The 21,771-nt window shown below is 43.5% G+C and overlaps 1 protein-coding gene across 5 annotated transcripts in view; it reads left to right on the top strand.

Moving 5' to 3' along the window:
• RIMKLB (ribosomal modification protein rimK like family member B) overlaps positions 1-21,771 on the top strand; it is a 105,127-nt gene that overhangs the window by 77,479 nt on the left and 5,877 nt on the right. For all 5 annotated transcript variants that reach the window (XM_084835496.1, XM_084835500.1, XM_084835498.1 and 2 more), the window contains 2 exons: positions 14,108-14,338; positions 17,882-17,968. In XM_084835496.1, coding sequence (XP_084691622.1) covers positions 14,108-14,338; positions 17,882-17,968 — 318 coding nt within the window. The remainder of the gene's footprint in view (positions 1-14,107; positions 14,339-17,881; positions 17,969-21,771) is intronic.

Consider the following 21,771-nt stretch of genomic DNA (forward strand, 5'->3'; position numbering starts at 1 on the left):
GTTGGGAAAATAGAGTTTAAAACAGATACTATCAATGTTGTGGTAAACAAAAGGAAGCTGGTATTACTTGGGCTTAGAAACAGTCCCCACAATTAGCATTATGAAGAAACAACCGCCCCTCCCACCCTGCAACTCCTTATGATGACAGTGGGAAGACTATACATAACAGCCTTTCCCAACCTGGCACCCTCCAGATGTATTAGACTACAACCCCCTTAATCCCCTAGGCAACATCATAAGCAACAAACCCACTTTTAAAATGTTCCCAGCTCCCATAAAGGAATAATGTCTACATCTAGGCTAGCAGGATAGTATTTGGTTGTACATGTCTACAGCATGCAGTGATTCTAATTATCTAATATTGCACATTGTCCTACATAGTTATTGGAAATCATTTTGAGGGAGTTAAGTTCAGCTAGCACAAATATTTTAAAATACTGCTTTAAAAACATTTTATTCACTGCTGTAAAGGTGAAAATTGTTCATGTGTTTCACTTTTCCCAAATTTCCCATTTTCCACTGGAATTGTTCCTTTAGCACGTATAGGAGATGCTAGCCTTCTTGCTAATGTGTAAATAACCTATTTCGGTTTTTGACAGTGTTTGGAAATTTGCTCTGATATGTGCATCTCTTTCTGTAACAACGCTTGCTTATAAGCACGAGTCAGCTGCAATGCGGCAGCGCTTGCTTGCAGCTAATGAAGTGCTCTGCAGCAGGGTCTGCCTTTTAGTGCTCTTTCTGTAAAATTATGAGAAGTCAGGATTGGGGAGGGGAGGGCTTATAAACTGGTTTGGTGTTCTGTCTTTTCTAAATTGGAGGTAGAAAAATGTCCAGGTGGGCAGAACAAAAAGCATGATAAGCTGTGTGTAGCAGGTTCCTTAAGGCTTTTTATCCCTACTACAAAGTAAGGTCTGAAATGTCCCTTGGGTAGCAAAAAAACAGGAAATTATTCTTCCAAGATGCTTTGGAAGACAATCATTGTATCTGGGGTAGCACTTCCTTTTGGCTGCAGGCATGGCTAAGTTGCTAGGATACCAAGGTAAGGGGACTTCCCAGAGTTGCCCTGCCTGGAAGCACGGAACAAACTTCATTGGAGTTCATAGTGTACGCCACCCCACTCCACCGATCTCCCCAAAAGAGAGTGAAGACTTTTAAAAAATCTCTTTCCCTTTCCATGGTTCCAAGGAAGAAAATGCTTCAAAGGAAAAAGGAACATCATAGAATGTTAGAGTTGGAAGGGGCCTACAAGACCATCGAGTCCAACCCCCTGCTCAATGCAGGAATCCAAGTCAGAGCATCCCTGACAAGTGGGTGTCCAGCTTCATCTTGAATGCCTCCAGTGTGGGAGAGCCCACCACCTCCCTACGTCATTGGTTCCATTGTCATACTCCTCTAACAATCAGGACGTTTTTCCTGATGTTCAGCCTGAATCTGGCTTCCTGTAACTTGAGCCCATTATTCTGTGTCCTGCACTCTGGGGGTGATTGAGAAGAGATCTTGGCCTTCCTCTCTGTGACAACCTTTCAAGTACTTGAAGAGTGCTATCGTATGTCCCCTCAGTCTTCTCTTCTCAAGGCTAAACACGCCGAGTTCTTTCAGTCTCTCCTCATAGGGCTTTGTTTCCAGTCCCCTGATCATCTTTGTTGCCCTCCTCTGAACCCTCTCCAGTTTGTCTGCATCCTTCTTAAAGCGTGGCACCCAGAACTGGACAGACTACTCCAGATGAGGCCTAACCAGTGCTGAGTAGAGGGGATCTAGTACTTCCTGGGATTTGGAAGCGATGCTTCTATTAACGCAGCCCAAAATAGCATTTGCCTTTTTTGCAGCCACATCACACTGTTGGCTCATATTCAGTTTGTGATCTACAACAATTCCAGGATCCTTCTCTGTTGTAGTATTGTTGAAGCAAGTATCGCCCATCTTGTAACTGTACATTTGGTATCTTTTTCCTAGGTGCACAACTTGGCATTTATGAGGATCACTTTGAATTTTGTTTCTGTCTTCCAGGGTATTAGCTATCCTGCCCAATTTTGTGCAGTCTGCAAATTTGACAAGCACTCCCTGCACCACCTCCTCCAAGTCAGTAATAAAAATGTTGAAGAGCACTGGGCCCAGGACTGAGCCCTGCGGTACCCTGCTTGTTACCTCTCCCCAGTTTGAGAAGGTCCCATTGATAAGCACTCTTTGAGTCCGATTCTGTAGTCAACTGTGGATCCACCGGATCGTGGTTTCATCTAGCCCACTTTGAGCTAGTTTGCTCATCAGGATATCATGGGGCACTTTGTCGAAAGCTTTGCTGAAGTCGAGGTATATGATGTCCACAGCATTCCCACAGTCCACAAGGGAGGTTACCTGATCAAAAACTGAGATCAGATTCGTCTGGCGGGATTTGTTCTTGGCAAATCCATGTTGGCTTTGTGTAATCACTGCATTGTTTTCAAGGTACTTACAGACTAATCGCTTTATAATCTGCTCTAGAATTTCCCCAAAGATTGATGTCAGACTGACTGGTCTGTAGTTCCCAGGTTCCTCCTTTTTACCCTTTTTGAAGATGAGGACAACATTAGCCCTCCTCCAGTCATCTGGCACTTCACCCATCCTCCATGATTTCTCAAAGAGAATAGACAGTGGTTCTGAGAGTTCTTCTGCCAGTTCCTTTATTAGTTACTCTAGGATGTAGTTCATCTGGCCCTGGAAATCTGAACTCGTTAAAATTAGGTGTTCCTTGACCATATGCCTATCGATCTCAAAATGCAGTCCTGCCCCTTCAGCCTGTACTTCACCTTTGCTTGTGGGGGGGGGGGGGGTCATAGACCCTCTTTCAGGAGACGACTGAGCTGAAGTAGGAATTGAGCACCTCTGCCTTTTCTTTGTCATCTGTTATCATCTTGCCGTCCTTATTTAATAGTTCAACCACCATTTCTTTCCTCTGTCTTTTACTATGCACGTAGCTGAAGAAAGCCTTTTTGTTGTTTTTAGCATCCCTTGCTAACCTCAGCTCGTTCTCAGCTTTAGCCTTCCTGATGCCATCCCTGCAATTCTGTGCTATCTGCCTGTACTCTTCCTTTGTTACTTGGCCTTCTTTCCACTTCCTATATGTGTCCTTTTTTGTTTTCAGGTCATCCATAAGCTTTTTGTGAAGCCACATTGGCTTCTTCTGTTGCCTTCCACCTTTTCTTCTTGTTGGAATTGTTTGTGATTGTGCCTTGAGAATTTCCTTTTTTAAAAGCTCCCACCCATCTTGGACTCCTTTTCTCATTAGCTTCGCTTGCCATGGGACCTTACTGATCATTGTTCTGAGTTTATTAAAATCAGCTTTCCTAAAATCCAGGGTACGCATTTGACTACACTCGGCTTTTGCTTCCCTTAGAACCAAGAACTCAAGTACAACATGGTCGCTTTCCCCCAGAGTTCTTGTAACTGCTACTTTATCCACTAAGTCATCTCCGTTGGTTAGGATCAAGTCAAGGATAGCCAATCCTCTAGTTCCTTCCTCTACTTTCTGTAGGAGGAAGTTATCCACCGCACAAGTCAGGAATTTCTTGGAGGGGCCATGTTTTGCAGAATTTGTCTCCCAACAAATATCGGGGAAATTGAAGTCCCCCATTACTACTACATCATGCTTCCTTAAAACATTGGTTATTTGCTTTTCAAAAGTTTCATCCTTGTCTTCTCCTTGATTGGGTGGCCGGTAGTAGACTCCGACCACCAGGTTCCTTTTATTCTTTGCTCCATTTATTTCAACCCAGATGTTCTCGATGGGGCTACCAAGCTCATCCTCCTGTATTTCTGTGCAGAGATATGTATTTTTCACATACAGTGCAACCCCACCTCCCTTTCTGTTCCTCCTGTTCTTCTTGAACAAGTTATATCCTTCAATTGCTGTATTCCAGTCATGAGAGTCATCCCACCAAGTCTCAGTTACACCTATCAGGTCATAATTTCCCTCTTGTATTAAGAGTTCAAGTTCATTCTTTTTGTTTCCCATACTCTGGGCATTAGTATATAGACATCGACGACCATGTGCTTCATAGTCTGGCTTTCTTCCTACATGTGTCTGAAGACTATTATTGGGCGCTATCAGAGCTGTTCTCTCCGTTGCAGTGCATGCGCCTACGTCCATTGTTACCCCCAACATTACATCTCCCTTCCCTGTAGGATTCAGTTTAAAGCCCTCTTGATGAAGTTCTTCATGCTGTGGCCAAACACATTCTTCCCAGCCTTTGTGAGGTGCAACCCGTCCCTAGCCAACAGCCCATCTTCCAGGAAATATAGCCCATGGTCCCAGAATCCAAATCTCTCTCGTTGGCACCACCTTCATAGCCAGTCATTCACCTGGAGTATTTTTCGTTCCCTTTCTATCCCTCTTCTAACTACTGGAAGGATGGATGAGAAAACTATCTGGGCCCCAAAGTTCTTGAGTTTCCTTCCCAAAGCTTCAAAGTCTGACGTGATCTCTTCGTAGCTCCGCTTGGCAGTATCATTTGTTCCCACATGGATGAGAAGAAAGGGATACCTGTCAGTGGGCTTTATGAGTGCAGGCAACCTTTCAGTCACGTCTCTAATCTGTCCTCCCGGGAGACAACATACCTGGCGAGTCCACGGGTCTTCGCGACATACTTGGGTCTCGATCCCATGCAGCAAGGAGTCTCCCACTACTACCACTCTTTTCTTCTTCTTGTTGTAGGCCTGGGTTTCATCGCCTCTGTTTGACTGACCTTCAGCCTCTTGCTCACTCTCATGCAGGTTCCCCTGTGATTCTTCCTCTGCAGGCTGTCCTCCAGTCTCATCCGCAAGTACCTGGAATCGGTTCCACAGCTCCTCTGCTTCCACTGGTGCAGAGTGGCGTCTAGTTCTTCTTCTCTTAACTGTCACCCTTTTCCAAGGAGTATCCTCTACTCCATTTTTCTTCACCTCAGCATTTCCCACTGCCTCATCTTGCTGTTGCTCTTCAAGCTTCTGGTCTTCCCTTTGCTGCTGTAGTTCCCCCATTCTGTCCAAGAACTCTTTGTGTTCTCTTATTCCCCGGAGGGTTGACAGTCGCCACTCCAGTCCACTTACTTTTTCTTCCAGCAGCGTGATCAACTTGCACTTGTTGCAGGTGTAGGCCATGTTGTTCTCAGGCAAGAAAAAAAACATTGCACACACCTTGCAGGTCACCACCACTGGAGAGTGTTGTCCTTCCATAGCCTGTTTTCCCTTTTTGTGTCTAGCTTTGTGATTGTTCTAGACTAGCCTGTGCCTGCTCCTCTACTCAGTAGAGCTTAAAAGCAGAGTCCCACTGGTGTGGAAGTGTGTGTTACAAGACAAATAAATGGAAAAAAGTTAATAAATGGAAAAAAGTCTTCTGCAGTGAAGACAGATGAAAAGAACTCATTCAGCTTCTCTGCAATCTCCTTGTCCTCCTTCAGTACTCCTCCATTGTCATCCAGCGGTCCAACTGCCTCCCCATCTGGTTTTCTGCTTCTGATATATTTAAAGAATATATCGACCTCTTGGACATGGTGCTACCTTTCCTATCCTGTGGCATACATTTTAGCTGGGCTTCTATTACTGTGGGTTTTGAAGGGATTTAATCCTCTTGACTCCCTCTTTTAACTTCCTTTTCGCCAGTTCCCTCATCATTTGAAGTCAAATGTGACTGTGTTGGACTTCCTGGGCAATTTCCCACTTAAATACATATTAAATCTGATAGCACTGTGGTTGCTGTTTCCAATTGGTTCAGCAACATATATATCTCATACTAGGTTCTAGGCGACACCATTTAGGATTAAATCCAAGGTCGCCTCCCCTCTGGTCGGTTCTATGACCAATTGTTCTTGCGCGCAATCATTTAGGGCATCTAGAAATTTAACCTCTTTCTCATGGTTGGAACATGCGTTTATCCAATCAATGTGGGGGTAATTGAAGTTGCCCATTATTACAACACTTCCTTGTTTAGAGGCCTCCCTGATTTTGTTTTCCATCTGAAGGTCACTCTGAGCATTCTGGTTTGGGGGACGATAGCATATTCCTAGCACAAAATTAGTTTTGGAGCCTGGTATTGTCACCCACAGAGCTTCTGTGGAAGAGCCTATCCCTTTTAGGTGTTCTACTCCACTCGACACTATGCCCCCTTTGACGTACAGGGCAACACCTCCCCCAGTATGCCCTTCCCTGTCCTTCCTATGGAGTTTATATCCAGAGATGACCGTATCGCACTGGTTCTCTCTGCTCCACCAGGTTTCTGTGATGCCCACTATATCCAGGTTTTCCTTTAAAATCAAGCACTCCAGCTCCCCCATTTTGGCACGGAGGCTTCTAGCATTTGCATAGAAACACCTATACATGGTATCCCTCCCCAGATGCCTCTGGCATGTGCATCGTTTGCTATGGGACGTTGGCCTCTTTGATTGGCTATTATGTTCTACCATGTAGTCCTGGCCTATTTCCTCCCCTTCTACATTTGGGCAATTAAACATTTTCATTTTCATCTTCATCCCTTTGGGATGATTTTACCCAAACTGGATGCTTCCCAGCTCCTGTTGGCTTTCCTGCAGGGTTTAGTTTAAAAACTGCTCTGCCACCCTTTTTGTGTTTTGTGCCAGCAGTCTGGTTCCATTTTGGTTCAAGTGGAGTCTGTCCTCTTGTACAGGTCCAGCTTGTCCCAAAATGTTCCCCAGTGCCTAACAAATCTGAACCCCTCCTCCCAGTACCACCTTCTCATCCTCGCATTGAGACTCCTCAACTTTGCTTGTCTAGCTGGCCTTGTGTATGGAACAGGTAGCATTTCAGAGAAAGCCACCTTAGTGGTCCTGGATTTCAACCTCCTACCTAGCAACCTAAATTTGGCTTCCAGGACCTCATGACTACATTTCCCCACATTGTTGGTACCAGCATGAACCACGACCACTGACTCTACCCCAGCACTATCTACTAGGGTACCTAGACACTGTGTGATATCCGTAACCTTCGCTCCAGGCAGGCAATTCATCATGTGGTCTATACACCCATCACAAACCCAGCTGTCTATGTGTCTAATGACTGAATCTCCTACTACCACAAGCCCCCCTCCCCCTGGAGGTACATCCTTGGTGCAAGAGGATATTTGTTAGTCTTCTGAGGATGGGTCCCTTCTGAGGGATCATTTCTCTCTTCCTTAGAATGATGCCCTCCTTCCCTGAGACCCACATTCTCCATGACAGCAGAGGAGCTGTCACCCTGGGAGTTGGACACAGCAAATAGGTCCCTGAAGGTCTCATCCACCAACCTCTCTGCCTCTCTTAGCTTCTCCAGGTCAGCAACGTTGGCCTCAAGGGAACACACTTGTTCCCTGAGAGCCAGGAGCTCATGACACCGACCACATACCCACGACTTCTGTCCAGCAGGTAGGTGGTTGTACATGTGGCATTCAGTGCAATACTCTGGATTTATACCTTCATAGCTGTTTTTTTGGGGGGGGGTCCCTGGAAAACTTACTACTCCTGAGACCAACCTGGCTAGCTCAGGAAGGGAGACTGTTGGGAAGCAGGGTAAGCAGTACACCAGCAGAATCCCTATTCTGTCCTGAACACCCATCTTCAGATACACACTCTCAAACCTGGAAGAACGTGGGATGGAGCACCTGATCAGAGGGATAGAATCACAATAGATCACTGCAACTCTACCTCCCTGCCGTTCATGTCTTTTCTGCTGCTTCATGGAAAACCCAAGTGGGCAAACCTGGGAGATATTGTGTTGCCCCAGCCATGGGCATTAAACTCTTAGGTTAGAGGTGCCAAGATAGTGATAAATCAGATTCCAAGGTTTGTTTACAAGGAGACTTTATTGGGTAACTTACAGCACACAGTCATACCCAATGGTTGGATTAGACAGCTTCTCTGTCTGCTACGGCTGGGGCAATACAGATATCCACCTCAACCCACCCATCCCCATCTTGTCCAGCCAGGTCTTGGTGTTACAAGCCAGGTTGGCATGCTCAACCAGGATCAAATCCTGGATTGCAATAGTTTTCCCATTCATTGACATGGCATTCAGCAACAATACCTTCAGCCTAGGAGGATTGTCACCATGGTCTCTCAGCCTCTCTATATTGAGTGGCCATTGTGGGAGCAGATTGGACCTTTGGTTGGATCCAGCACAGTGGTTCTTATCCCTCCTCTCCAGAGGAAGCAGTCTATGGAGACTATGGAGCTCCTGTACGTAAGACTGAAGAAGAAAGTTGTCCTTTAAGATTTTCCAAAGTGTAAACGGTTTACTGGGGAATCTTTGCCTACTTTTCCTCAGATGTGTCATTGAGACTAGAGCACACTCCCAGGCCCAGAAGAAGTTCCTACATGTTTGTCACTGGTCTAGATTTCACATGGCTGTTTTGGAGGCTTCCTGTGCCTTCTATTTTGTGATTGTGGAGCAGACATGCCTGCAAGGTAAGGACATGGAGGATGTTTGGGCATCACTACATTGTCTTTTCACCAAATTCAGCATAAGGATACACATAAAGAGCTACTAAATGTCCTTTTTATGGTGAATATTAACCTTTTAGATAAGAATCTGACCTTTTGGGAATGGGTTCCCCAAAGTACCTGGTCTACAGGTTTAATGTCATTGAAGGTAACTAGGTGAGTGATCAAGGCTTCCAGGATCATATCAAGGAGGCAACAATTCTCATGCATTTGGACAACATATTTGCAAAGGCCTGTATGCACCAGAGGTGCGCAAGAGTGTTCATCCTCCAGTGGGAGACCAGTGAGGCCATAGCCAGAGCAGAAGTTCATCTAGCTTCCTTTCCAAACAATCCACATGGTGGAAATGAAATTACCCCAGCAGAATAGTTCAGCGTGCAGACTCAGCCAGTCAAAATGGATGCTCTGTTCCCCTTACAGAAGGTCCACAGCTCATTGAGTAGAACACATGCTTTGCATACAAATGTTCCCAGGTTCGGTCCCTGGCATCTGCAGGTAGTTCCTGGCTGAAGCCACTGACAGTTGATAGAGGCATTATTAAACTAGAAGGACCAATCGTCTGACTTAGTATAAGGCAGCTTTCTACGTTCTGAAGTATTTAAGCAGGTAGCAAGGTTTCAGTCAACTAAATCCATCTTTTTGTCAGTTTGGAGCCACCTGCCTCAACGGCTCGATCCAGAAAATGACTGACCACACAGCAGAGATTGGTATAATCCAAGAATTGAGATTTACTTTTCTCAGTGCTAGTTTTTCAAAGGGGCATGAGTACCAATATCTCAGTTGGTCTTAGCTGCCGCTAAAGTGGGTATGGGAAGTCATTCCATGCATCCCCCACGTACGCCCATTCCTTATCAACACACCTCTTATTAACCTCCCATGAACTTACTTGCATTGTTTGTTTAGTGTTCCATTTGATAAATTGGACAATGAGCTCATATTATGCCAGTACTTCTCCAGCCGCACTGGCTGCCAGTCCCATTTCTGGGCCCGATTCAAAGTGCTGGTATTAACATTCAAAGCCCTTAACGGCTTGGGGCCGGGTTATCTGAAGGATCGCCGCCTCCCATTTGTGCCTGTCCAGACCTTAAGACCTTTTCTGCTGTGGCACCCCGGCTGTGGAATGAGCTCCCTAGTGAGGTTCGCCTGGCACCTACAGCACCAGGTGAAGACCTTTTTATTTTCCCAGGCATTTTAGCATTCTAGTTTTTTAGCTTTGCTGTTTTAAATCTGTATTTTAAATCTCTGCATTGCTGCTAGGTTTTATTCTGGTTGTATTGTTATATTGTGGTTTTAATGCTTTTATATTTAGTTTTACTGTGTGCTTTTTGGTTTTTATTTTTGTGAACCGCCCAGAGAGCTTCAGCTATTGGGCAGTATAGAAATACATACATACATTCCAACCAATCATAAATTCCCTTCATGGGACCTGAAAAGATTACTATTTTATGTTTCTTCTATAGGCCATGGCTATTACTTACCATAAAAGGAGTGTTACTATACTTGCATGGAACATACATCTGCAAATATCCGCCAACTACTTGTTGTTGTTCAGGGAATATGCCCTTTGAGAATATGAATGCGTGAAGGTGGGGAACTATTTCAGATGTGCTAGAGGAGTGGTTTCCCAGTACAACCCTGGCTCTGTTCTGCTGGAGAAGTTTGTCCTGTAGACTTGACCCTAAAACTAGCACTGTATCCAAAATGCAAAGGAGCCAAGTTGGGATTATTTAGTCAGGTATAGCAGAGTGCCCATGTAAGGAACTCAAAGGAGCAATGGAGATGAGATCAAAGCTTTTTTAAAAATAGAACTTCTTAATGAAAATATAACGGATATAACAAAATAGCAATTGAATGGTTAACTATCGAAGGCTTCCCAAGAAGGGAGGGAGAAAGAGAAGAAGGGGGTGAGGTTTAGTCTGTGGTATGGTTGTACAGTGTGACTTAGTCTTAAAGAGGAGGGCAGGAAGAATTTGCAGTAAGAAAAGCAGGAAAAGACGGAATTATTGCCAGCCCTTCTTTATGTTCTATCCAAACACTAGAGAAGGAAGTGATGATCCAAAGGTGCAAGGAGGATACCCAGCTGAGAGCTCATGAACTATGGGAGGAGGCACCTCAAATTTTAAGTTTGCCCATTAATATGGTAGTACAAAGAGGCTTAATTAGATTAGAGCCGGAGGAAGTGTTGGCATTTAATACTCTCTGGAAGCCCCATGCTCTGTATAGGACCTATACTATTTATGTATTTTATTTATTTAAAACATTTATATCCCGCCCTATATCATTAGGATCTTAGGATAGTGTACAGATAAAATCCGTTTAGACATATAAAACAATAAATAATTTAAACATCTAGAAACATATTAAACCATTAAGCAAGCTAATACAAATTTAAAATCTAAAACAATAAAACAGTTTAAAAAGTGTGCTACTTTAGGGAATGCATTTAGCCCCCAAAGTCTTTGATTAAAAAAAAAACATGTTTTAACTTGGCACCGAAATGAAACCAGTGTCTTTGCCAATCAGCCCTCCAAGGGGAGGGTATTCCACAACCAGGGTCCCACAGCAGAGAAGGCCCTCTCCCACATGCCACTGTAGCGTATGTCTCGCACTGGTGGGATGCAGAGGAGAGCTCCGCCAACAGATCTCAATCCTTGGGCAAGCATATATAGGAGGAGGTACTCCCACAAATATCGAGGTCCCAAGCTGCTTAGGGCTTTAAGTGTCATCACTAGCACTTCGAGTGCCGACCAGAAGCGTATCGGCAGCCAGTGCAATTCCTTTAAAACTGGTGTTGGGTGATCTTTGCAAGTCATTCCGGTCAACAGTCTAGCAGCTGCTGCTCCTACTATAGGAGGTGGGGATCCTTCCTTTTCCATGTCAATAGTGAATTGTGGTAACTTGCAGCTTGACATGTCCTGGGCAACTAGGTCTCTTCTAGCTCATGTTCAGATAAAATGAAAACTGTTTTGAGCCAAGGTGCTTGTGGCCGGAGATGGGGAGACACAAAATCGCCTTGGAATCTTGCTCTCTAATTTTCCAAACAGCGTTTCCGATGGGTATTGTGACCCGTATGTTTTCAGAGTTTGCAACTCTGTTGGCTAATAAAACATAAAAAGAACCCTGTTGGATCAGACCAAAGGCCATTCTAGTCCAGCTAGAATCTATGGTGGCAAAACAGATGCCTATAGGAAGTCCACAAGCAGAACTTGAGTGTGATAGCACTCACCCTTTCATATTTTTCAGCGGCACACTGCCTCTGATACTGGAGAAAATACATAGCCATCATGACTAGTAGCCATTGATAGCCTTATCCTCCATGAATTTGTCTAACACCCTTTTAAAGCCATCCAGGTTGATGTCCATCACAACATCTTGTGATAGCCAATTCTATAGTTCGATTATGTGCCATGTGAAGAAGTACTTCCTTTTATATGTCTTGAATCTCTCATCAGTTGACATCATTGGATGACACTGGGTTCTAGTGTCTTGAGAGGGAGCAAACTTTCCCTATCCACTTTGTCAACACCATGCATAATTGTATATACCCCTATCATGCCCCCACCCTCTTTCACTGTTTTTCTAACCAAAAGGCCCAATACGTTGTAACCTTTCCTTATAGGGGAGTTGATCCATCCCCTTAATCATTTGGGTTGCCCTTTTCTGCACCCTTTCAAGCTTTACAGTGGTGAGCTCTACGAGCTCAACTTTTTGAGCTGTGATAACCAGAACATTACACAGTTTTCCAAGTGTGGTCTCATCATAGATTTGTATAAGGACATTAGATTGGTAGCCTTATTTTTAGTTCTTTTCCTAATGATCTGTAACATGGAATTCATGTTTTTCATAGCAGCTGCAGAGTATGCTGATGTTGTCATAGAGCTATCCACACAACCCCAGGATCCCTTTCTCAGTTAGTCACTACCAGCTCAGACCCCATTGGCATATGTGTGAAGATAAGATTTTTTGCCCAATGTGCATCAGTTTACACTTTCTTACTCCAGATCATTTATGAACAAATTAAAAAAACACTAGTCCCAGTGCCAATCCTTGGGGGGACCCCACTGTTTATATCCCTTTACTGCAAGAACTGTCCATTTATTCTCTACCTCTGCTTTTTGTTCTGTAACCAGTTACTGATCTATCAGAGGACCTCTCCTCTTATCCTGTGTCTGCTTAGTTTGCATTAAAGCCATATGTCTTTCAAAGGACAAAAGACAACTGAGGCTTGGCATTTCTTTCCTGCTCTAAGTCACCTTATTCCACAAAGTATAGGCAGCATTTCTTATGTTGGTTTCTAGCCTTTTCATTCTGGGGAGGTGGTACATATTGGGTGCTTGTAAAATCTGATAAAGCAGTGATCCTATCTGGATAGCCCTGGAAGTGTTGAATTTTCTTTATGTCTTACTTCTCAAGGAAGGCATATGCTAAAATCTATTGTTTCCAGATGCCTTAATGAGAGAGGCTAATATTATGTGTCATTCATTAGGACCTGTTGCTCCCTGGGGAACCAGAGTTCCCTTGTTAGGGAAGTGGTTACCTCTGCAGTTCAGGGGGTGCAGTTATTGCCCTTGGGGGACACGTATAGTACAGCTACATAATGTATCTTTTGCAAGGCGCCTTAAAACAGAAATTTCTCTCTGGCTGAAAGCATTTGGCAGTAATGTGTGGCAGAGTGTGGTGCTCATGTTGTCCACAAGCTGTTGAGTAAGTGACCCACCCTAGGATTGACACTGCTTTTGTACATCACAGATTAATGGCTGCCTTTACATCCCTGCCCACTGAGGTGGTAGGGAGAGACAGTTACCCTGTTCTACTTTCTGAACCATACAGTTGAATTCTGAGATACATAAGGTACGTAAGGTTAGAAAGTTTCAATTCAAAGAGATGCCCTTCTATCCTGTCTTCCTTAATACCTTCTCTTGGATGTAGTATTCTTAAAATGTATTGAATATGCTTTGACAGACTTTAGCTTGTTGGGATTTGTCTGGGAAGTTTGGTAACTCCTCCCCTTGGTATCTTAGCAACTTGATGCTGCTAAGAAGAGGTGCTATCTTAGATGTGATGACTGCCTCTCCTGGCAGTTGCAGGAGAATGGGTATTTACAGGTAAGAAAATGTTCCCTTTCCCAGTGTAAAACATGTCATTCTGCCATCTGTTATAATGTCACTTATATTAGTGTCCCACCATAATAGAAGATTAATGTGTTATGGGGAAGGGAATATCTCATATTTTTACTTTGCATTTCAGCTAGCAGCCCCCAAGGTAACTTAGAACACAAATGCAACAATCAATTGACTTAAGTTTAACACTAAACCCACAATTATTCTAATCCCTAAATTTGTTAAAGGCCAGCTATGTTAAAAGGAGACTATCCATTTCCTAAAGACCTTCAAAAACCTAGTAAAATAAACTCAGCACATTGCTTAAAAACATCAGGGAAGCTGCTCTGCCATGGCTTCAAGAAAGGTGTCTTGATTGAAAACGCCTGGCAAAATGGGCAACTGACAGCTTGGACTATTCCAGTGCAATAGAGATGGATAAATTGTATGTATGTACAGTATAAGATGGCTTGGTTACCTAAAAAGACTGGCTGTTTTCTGTACTTTATTGTAGTTTGTAGCCCTTGGAATTTCATCAGAATCTCATCCCTTTTTTTCTTGCTCCAGGTCTTCGAGTCAATGGGGAACTCATCACTGCTTACCCACAGGTAGTCGTGGTTCGTGTGCCAACACCATGGGTCCAAAGTGACAGTGACATTACAGTTCTTCGCCATCTGGAGAAGATGGGTTGCCGACTAATGAACCGTCCCCAAGCCATACTCAATTGTGTCAACAAGTTCTGGACTTTTCAAGAACTGGCTGGCCATGGTGTGCCTCTTCCAGATACCTTTTCTTACGGTAAGCCACCTAATTTAAAAGAACATTATGGTCCACGGTGACTATGCACCTGCAGCCAGTAAGATATTAACTAAAACTCAGGAAGGTTTCAGGAAGTGAGTGCATGAAAAAGAATTGGGAAGAGAATATACAGCTTAACTAGTGACACATTCCAGAGCAGTAGCCATGTAGATTCAAAGCATTGAAGATGGGTAACTATATAAGTTCTTCCACAGCATTTTTTGAGTTCTAGAAGCTTAGCAGCAATACGTTCTTATAATTGGGACTGCCATTCAAACATTTTCTGCCAAATAAACGTGTAAATAAACAAAACCTCCCATATCTATTATGTCATCTTTTGTGAGCATAGCTGAAGCACAGTTGTATCAATGGTGGTAAATAATATAGGCCATCTCACTGGCCCCATGTTTTCCCCTATTTCTCATCAGGCCAGCTGCTGCTTTTCTAGTTCAGGAAGATGTAAGATATAGGAGTAATGGTGGATATTTAAGAATCCAGTTTGTGGAGGGCTAGTGAGAAGGGTTTTCCTAATGTGTGCTGGACTCAAACTTGTCTCTTCTCCTCAAGTGCCAGATGGCTAAAAGATGGTGCTGCCAAGAAAAGCAAGATGTGCTACAATGCACACATTCCACTTCGAGCAAATTGTTGATTTTTATGCCTCTTTGGGATGCTGAAGACCAGGAAACTAGAATGTTTTCTTTCTAAGTATGTTTTAAAACAGAAAGCAGTATGACCTTAGTAAATGTAAATTTCTTAGTCTAGCATCAGTGCTGGATGAAATAAATGCAATGACTGACATGGGTTTCAAGCCATGCAGGAAGCAGGTGCCTTGTTTGCAAGCAGAATTTCATTCACATGAAACTTCCAAGAGTATGATTCTGCTTACAGACAAGGTGTGGGTTACAGTGTGCCCTGTTTCCTTGAAAAATCACTGTGAATTTTGTTGCCTCCACAGCAAATTCAGTGGCAGGTGCAGGGAGGTGCAAACATTACCCACACCTTCTTTGCAAGCCACATATGGGCCACCCCTGCTATGAAACAGCACTAAAACCAGCTATAGAATATGCTGGAATACCTGGGCAAATAAAGACTTCATCTGGTGCCATAAAGGTATTAAAGTTGGTGCTAAGCTTCTCAGGGAGGAAGCATTCCATATTTGAGGCACCACAACTGAGAAGGCCTTCCCTCTGGTCATCACCCACCTAACTTCAGATGGCAGGACGACTCGGAAGGAGAGCCCCAGATGAAGAATGAAGGATTCAACTAGGATCATGCAGGAGAAGATCTTCTTTCAAGTAGCCAGGTCCCAAGACATTTAGGGCTTTATAAGTATCGATCAACATGTTGAATTTTGCCCAAAATGGAGTTGCAGACAGTATAAGTGATTAAGCATTGGTGAGATCTGTTCTCTATAGCCAGTCCCAGTTAGCATAATTTGGGCTGTCCTGTTAACCTCCCCTCCATCCTAGGGGTACTACTTGTAAATGCCAGGTCACTCCATAGTAAAACAGCTCTTATCCATTATTTGATTGTGGATGAAGGGGCTGACCGGGTGTGTCACTGAAACTTAGGTGGATGAGCTAGGGGGAGTGGAGCTTTCCCAGCTCTTTCCAGCTGGGTATATAGTGCAACACCAACATAGGCTGGAGGGACAGGTGTTGGGGGTGGGGTGCTGCTGACATCTATAAGGAATCCATCCCCCTCTTGAGGAGACATGTCCACTGATGTGCTGTGGCAGATCACCTTTGTCAGGAGAGAGACAGAGAGCGCTATCCTGTTGGTACTCCTCAATCTCTTGATGGCTTTGATACCATTGACCATGGTATCTTATTGGATCAGCTCTGGGTTAGATGTTGAAGGCATGGTGATATGGTGGTTCCGCTCTTATCTGCTGGGTTGGTTTCAGAAAGTGGTTTCTGAAGGGGAGGGATTGCTGATCCCCATGGCATTTGAACAGTGGGGCCCTACAAGGGTCCATCTTTTCCCCCTTGCTTTTTAACTTCTATATGAAGCCACTGGGTGAGGTGCTATAAATATGCCGATGACACCCAGCTGTATTGATGCTTGTCATGAGTCAGATGGGGTTGTTCTGGTACTGTACTGATGTCTGCAGTTGGTAATGGATTGGATGAAGACAAATAAACTAAAGCTGAATCCTCTCAAGACAGAGGTGCTGTCCAGGAGTTGGGTGTGTAGCCTGCTCTAGATTGGGATGCACTCCCCCTGATGTGTAGCTTAGGGGTACTCATTGATCCAGCATTGTTTTTGAGGCTCAGGTGGCCTCAGTTGCTCCAAGTGCCTTTTACTAACGTTGGCTGGTTCGCCAGCTACAACTGTTCCTCCTGGATGGGGATAGTCTGGCTGCATTGGTTTATGCTCTATAACCTGATTCGATTACTGTAAAACGTTGTACGTTGGACCGTCCTTGAAGACAGCCCAAAAGCTTCAGCTAGCGCAAAATGCAGGAGCCAGCATTGTAATGGGTACAGCCAGGCAGAATCATATTGCATAGATTTTGAAGGAGGTGTACTGGCTGCCTATTCACTTCTAAGCCCAACTCAAGTTGCTTGCGCTTACTTTAAAGACCTACATGGCTAGGTCTCCCTATATCAGCCTTCCCATGACTTAAGATAATCAAAGGAGGCCTTTCTCCACGTACATTGTGTTCATTATGTGTCAACAAGGGAGAGTGCCTTCTCGGTTACAGCACCCTGACTATGGAATACCCTTCTTGTGGTGCCAACATTACATTGTTTCAGCACTAGCTCAAAGCCTTGTTGTTTACCCAGGCATTTTAATCTGTTGATTTTGTCTTATTGTATTGGCTGCCTTCTCTGTTCCTAAGACGATGATGTGGGTTTAGGGTTTTTATTGTATTGTGTATTGTTTTAATCATACTTGTACACCGCCCTGGTATCTACAAGGATGTAGGACAGTTTAAAAATGTTTTAATACATAAATGTCATAGTAACATAGCAGCTATATTGTGCTCAGACTGAACTTTCTGGGGCATCTTCAGAGGCAACCTCACATACAGCCTCATTGTACTAGTCCAGTCATGGATCACTATGGCCTGGCTATCTCTCTCCAGTGGGGGTTGCAGCTAGCACACCATCTTTAGCTGTTAAGACCCTGCATGCCACAAATGCCACTCGGGCCTCTTGTGAAATGCTGGATCAATCAGTACCCCCAACACCAGTACACTTGGGATTGTTTCAGCTGTACTCTTAGGGCTTTTAAATTGGGAAAGGAAAAGGCATAATGAGATTCCAATACAATGGTGGGTGGTTTCATATGAGAAAGATGCATATTAACCAACATGTAAATTAATAGGGAATTTATTTTATCCAGGGTACTGTCAGAAATAATAGTTTCTCATGTGAGAATGAACAAACTGGATTCCAGAGTTGCCATGTGTGTAAAGGACTGGCCTTCCTTAATCATTGTGTCGGCCTTGGGAGCATGCTGTTGCTGTAAAGTAGCAAAATAATGTGGGATGCTTTTGCCCTGGGATAGCAACATGTAATTATTTTTTCTTACCAGGGGGTCATGAAAATTTTGCCAAAATGATTGATGAAGCAGAAGTATTGGAGTTCCCCATGGTTGTGAAGAACACACGTGGTCATAGAGGTGGGTGTAAGAATCTGTGCATAATTGCTATACGGTGCTCAATGGGGATTATGCTTTGTCCAAAGTGTCTTGACTACTTCTGGGAGCAAATTGTCTGAAATATTCAGAACTTCTTAAATTCAGTCTTACCAAGAAGAAACAGGTTGCTACAGTGATGTAGTGGTATCAGCCCTTGTTCAAGTAATAAACTGCACTTCCTAACTAAATTGGTATACATTTATCAACATGTGGATAACTATATGACCAAGGTTTGTTTTTTTGTTTTCAGTCATTAAGTAATTGTATTTGCATGTTTTGCATGCTAAATCATTGTAATAATAAGAGAAATTAAAATCCTTGTCTTCTCAGCTGCCACAAAGTATGAGTCATTGATAATTTTGGCTTGTCATTCCAGTTTAGATTTGGTATTTAAGGGCACAATCCTATGGGGATGGCCTTAAGCCTCCAAACTCCGAGGCTTATGGCCATCCAGTGCAGAGCGGGGGGAGTTGCAGAGGCAATATTTGCCTCCACACTCATTCCACTCTGTATTTTGGCTAGATGGGTGTTTTTGCCTGTCTAGCTGAGGCATTCGGGAAGTGGAGGGAAGGTGGCTGGGGAGGCCAGAGGATTCCTTGTAAGTTGGCCTCCCCAGTCTCCTCCCCTCCCTGCCCATGGGAATGCCCACTTTCTGTCCTCTCCAAGGTTGCCATTGTGATCTTGGGGAGGCAACCAGCACGGTTCTCTCTGCACCAGCTGTGAGGGGGTGAGGAGCTCAGACTCCTGGGTCTGAGGTTGGAGCACTGTCTCCATCCTCGGATCCAGGAATCTGAAGTATCCTTTGGCCCCCCCAGACTCTGTCTAGGGACCAATGAATTGGGCTCCCCATGATCAATTTATATCATGTTGGTTGAACAGCATTTATAAATAAAACCTTTTGGTTTCCCATATGCAGAAAAGAAACATCCTCAGTAAATATTTCAACTAAATCAGTCTTAGGTTTCATTTTATTAAAATTCAGTGAAAGGTGATAGGTGGTTCTTCCTCATCTTTATATACAACAAAACTGGACAATAACTTCTGGTTTATTTCCTTTCCAATCTTCACATAATTTCACCATGCTTACACTATGCTTGCTATCTCTCTAATCTTAATAATTTAATGACAGAGGGTACCCAATTGCTTCTGTAGCTTTTGGGCACTATTATTCTAGTTGCTAGCAAAATATTAGTTCATTAATTATTTTTATCTACTTTCCCTTTTCCCTCTAATTTTCCAATAAAATTGGTCAAGCGTCAAACAAGTGGGGCCACTTGTAATTTCTTTAACTCTATCCAGAAATGTCTCCTCCCCAGACATCCCCCCCAAAGTAAGAATGCCTGTTCTTGCTTTTTTTTCTTGCATCCTTTCACTTTGTTGACATGGATGATATATGCATAATACACAATTTTGTAATCAAATATTGGTTTCAGTTAAATTTGATGATGGAAAAATCAGATGCAACAAACAAGTGGGCAGCATCTAAGGAATTAGCTGCCCTCCATATGTTTCGGACTGCAATGGCTATCTGACTACAACTGGCCATTGGCCATTCTGGCTGGAGCTGTTGGGACATGTAATCCAAAACATCTGCAGAGATCCAGATTTGGGAAGGCTGAGTTAAGGCAACTTAAAATGGAAATAGTTGAAGGGGATGACATAACCCAAATGAGAATTCTTTGTAGAGCAGTATGAGGTGATCATTGTATAAATAAAACAGATATCTGCAAAAGGGATGTTTCATATTTAACCCTGCTATTAGAGCCACACACAGTGTCATGTATAGTGTCACCTTTGAGGATAAACTTAAAATATAATTACTGAATTTTGAGCAAGTGTTCTTTTTCAGAAAAAGGGTTACATTAACATATCTTTCTGAATTAAAACTATTGATCAGGAAGTAATGCAACCATGGATAAATAAAAAAATAAATCATAACCTGTAGCTCTAAAATAACAACAGTAATTGCAATATGATCACACAGGCAGTGCAATCATATGGCCCCATTCTTCTGGTGGCCTATGAACTTTCCTACAGAAAACATGGAAACGTTAACAAACTCCCAGAATTTGGCAACAACTCACCAGTAAGTGTGCACTGTACAGATGATTCTGTACAACTTCCAGGTTTGGAAGGATCTAGTTTGCACAACAGCAACTGTGAAACACTCCCATGATATCTCTGTATCCCACTACACAATGCAGCATAGCAAAAGCAAAGACACTATAACACCATCACAGGTGTGAGCCACTATGATGCATTCACCACAAGCCCCTTAGCTGTCACATTCCAGGGATGCCTGCAAATGGGGATTTGACTCCCCCTATGCTATATACAGAGCTTGCAAAACACCACCCTTTGGAAAGGAAAACACAGGGACACAAGGGAAGGAAAGCAAGGTATAAGCACTAGATAGCTCCAGAGCTCACTTAGGAAGAATATAAGCAAGAAGAACTCACAGGCTCTCAACAAGAAGGGTTCAGTGCCTCTGTGAGGAGGCATGAGCTTTTTGCTAGGGTGGGAAAGAGACACCCAACCTTTTTATGCCCATGGTCATATTTGGATTTTTGAGAGAGTGTTGTGGGCTTTGTCACAAAATAGCTGCCATTGGAGGGATAGATTACAAAAACATTACTCTGGGGCGAAGACATCACCAACTTTACTACTACAAAAAAAACCATATTTCATAGGAAGGCAAACGGCTACAGTAGAAGACAAACACATTCACATTCCTATGAACCCAACATTTTCTGCTATAACAGAACTCCTATGTCATAGAAAAGTGAGCCAATTTCCCCATTCCATCTCTAAATAAATCCTTCTAAAATTAATTCCCTCAGTTTTATTTCCTCCAGATAGGAACATCACTCGCATATCCATTCCTGACAAACACAAAACCCCCACACATCCCACATTGCCCACACAAAGATCTTTCAATCTCCTCCTCCCAAAAAATTCCCTCCCATCAGATCACCCCTAAACTCTTTCCCTCTCACGCCCTTTTGTGCACATGCACGCGCACACACACACACCCCCCCCATTCATCCATTACATAAATACATACACATCCCTCCCCCACTGCCCCTGGATGTCTCAGCCTTCTTCCTCCTCCTGGCTTTCCTAGCCCACTTCCCCTTTGCTGCTGGCTTTTCTAACCCCTCTGCTGTCCTTCCTATCCCCTATCCCCCCAAGTCCTTCCCTGCTGACCTCCCCTGCTATTCCACCCCCAAACTTACCCAGCCACATCTTTTATTTTCTTTTTTTTTTCAGTTTTTGCTGGCCTACTATCCACTGCTTTCTTGTGTCTGTCCGTCCTTCCTTCCTTTCAGAGTGAATCACCGATCTCAAGCCACCCCCTATCTTACTTTTTAAGAATGTCTCTAGGTCCATGTGGGGCCCAAAATCATATTGGGAATAAAGGCCATGCAATTACTTTTTAATTTTAAAAATAAAATGCAGTTTTAAAATCCATAAGTATCAGCAGTATACTTTGCAAGCACAGGGGAACCACATTGCCTGTCCTCACTTTTAAGTTGTGTAGATATGATAGAGTGATATAGCTCCTATTATCTGAGGTGGGTTTCCTGTCAAAGATTTATATACAGCTTGCAGTGTGCTATGACTGACTGTAGTTAGTATCTATGCTTCATTATGGCTTTGTAGAAGGGAGGGGGTAGTAATTTTTGGCTCTCCACTGAGTTCAGCAGGAGAGTGTTAATTTACCTTGTGTAAAAAATGAGAACAGTGACCATTTTTGCAAGAGCAGTAATTGGTGATAACATAAT

The sequence above is a fragment of the Heloderma suspectum genome, chromosome 2 (assembly GCF_057233095.1).
Source record: "Heloderma suspectum isolate Gila_16-S chromosome 2, 16-S_ref, whole genome shotgun sequence".
NCBI lineage: Eukaryota > Metazoa > Chordata > Lepidosauria > Squamata > Helodermatidae > Heloderma > Heloderma suspectum.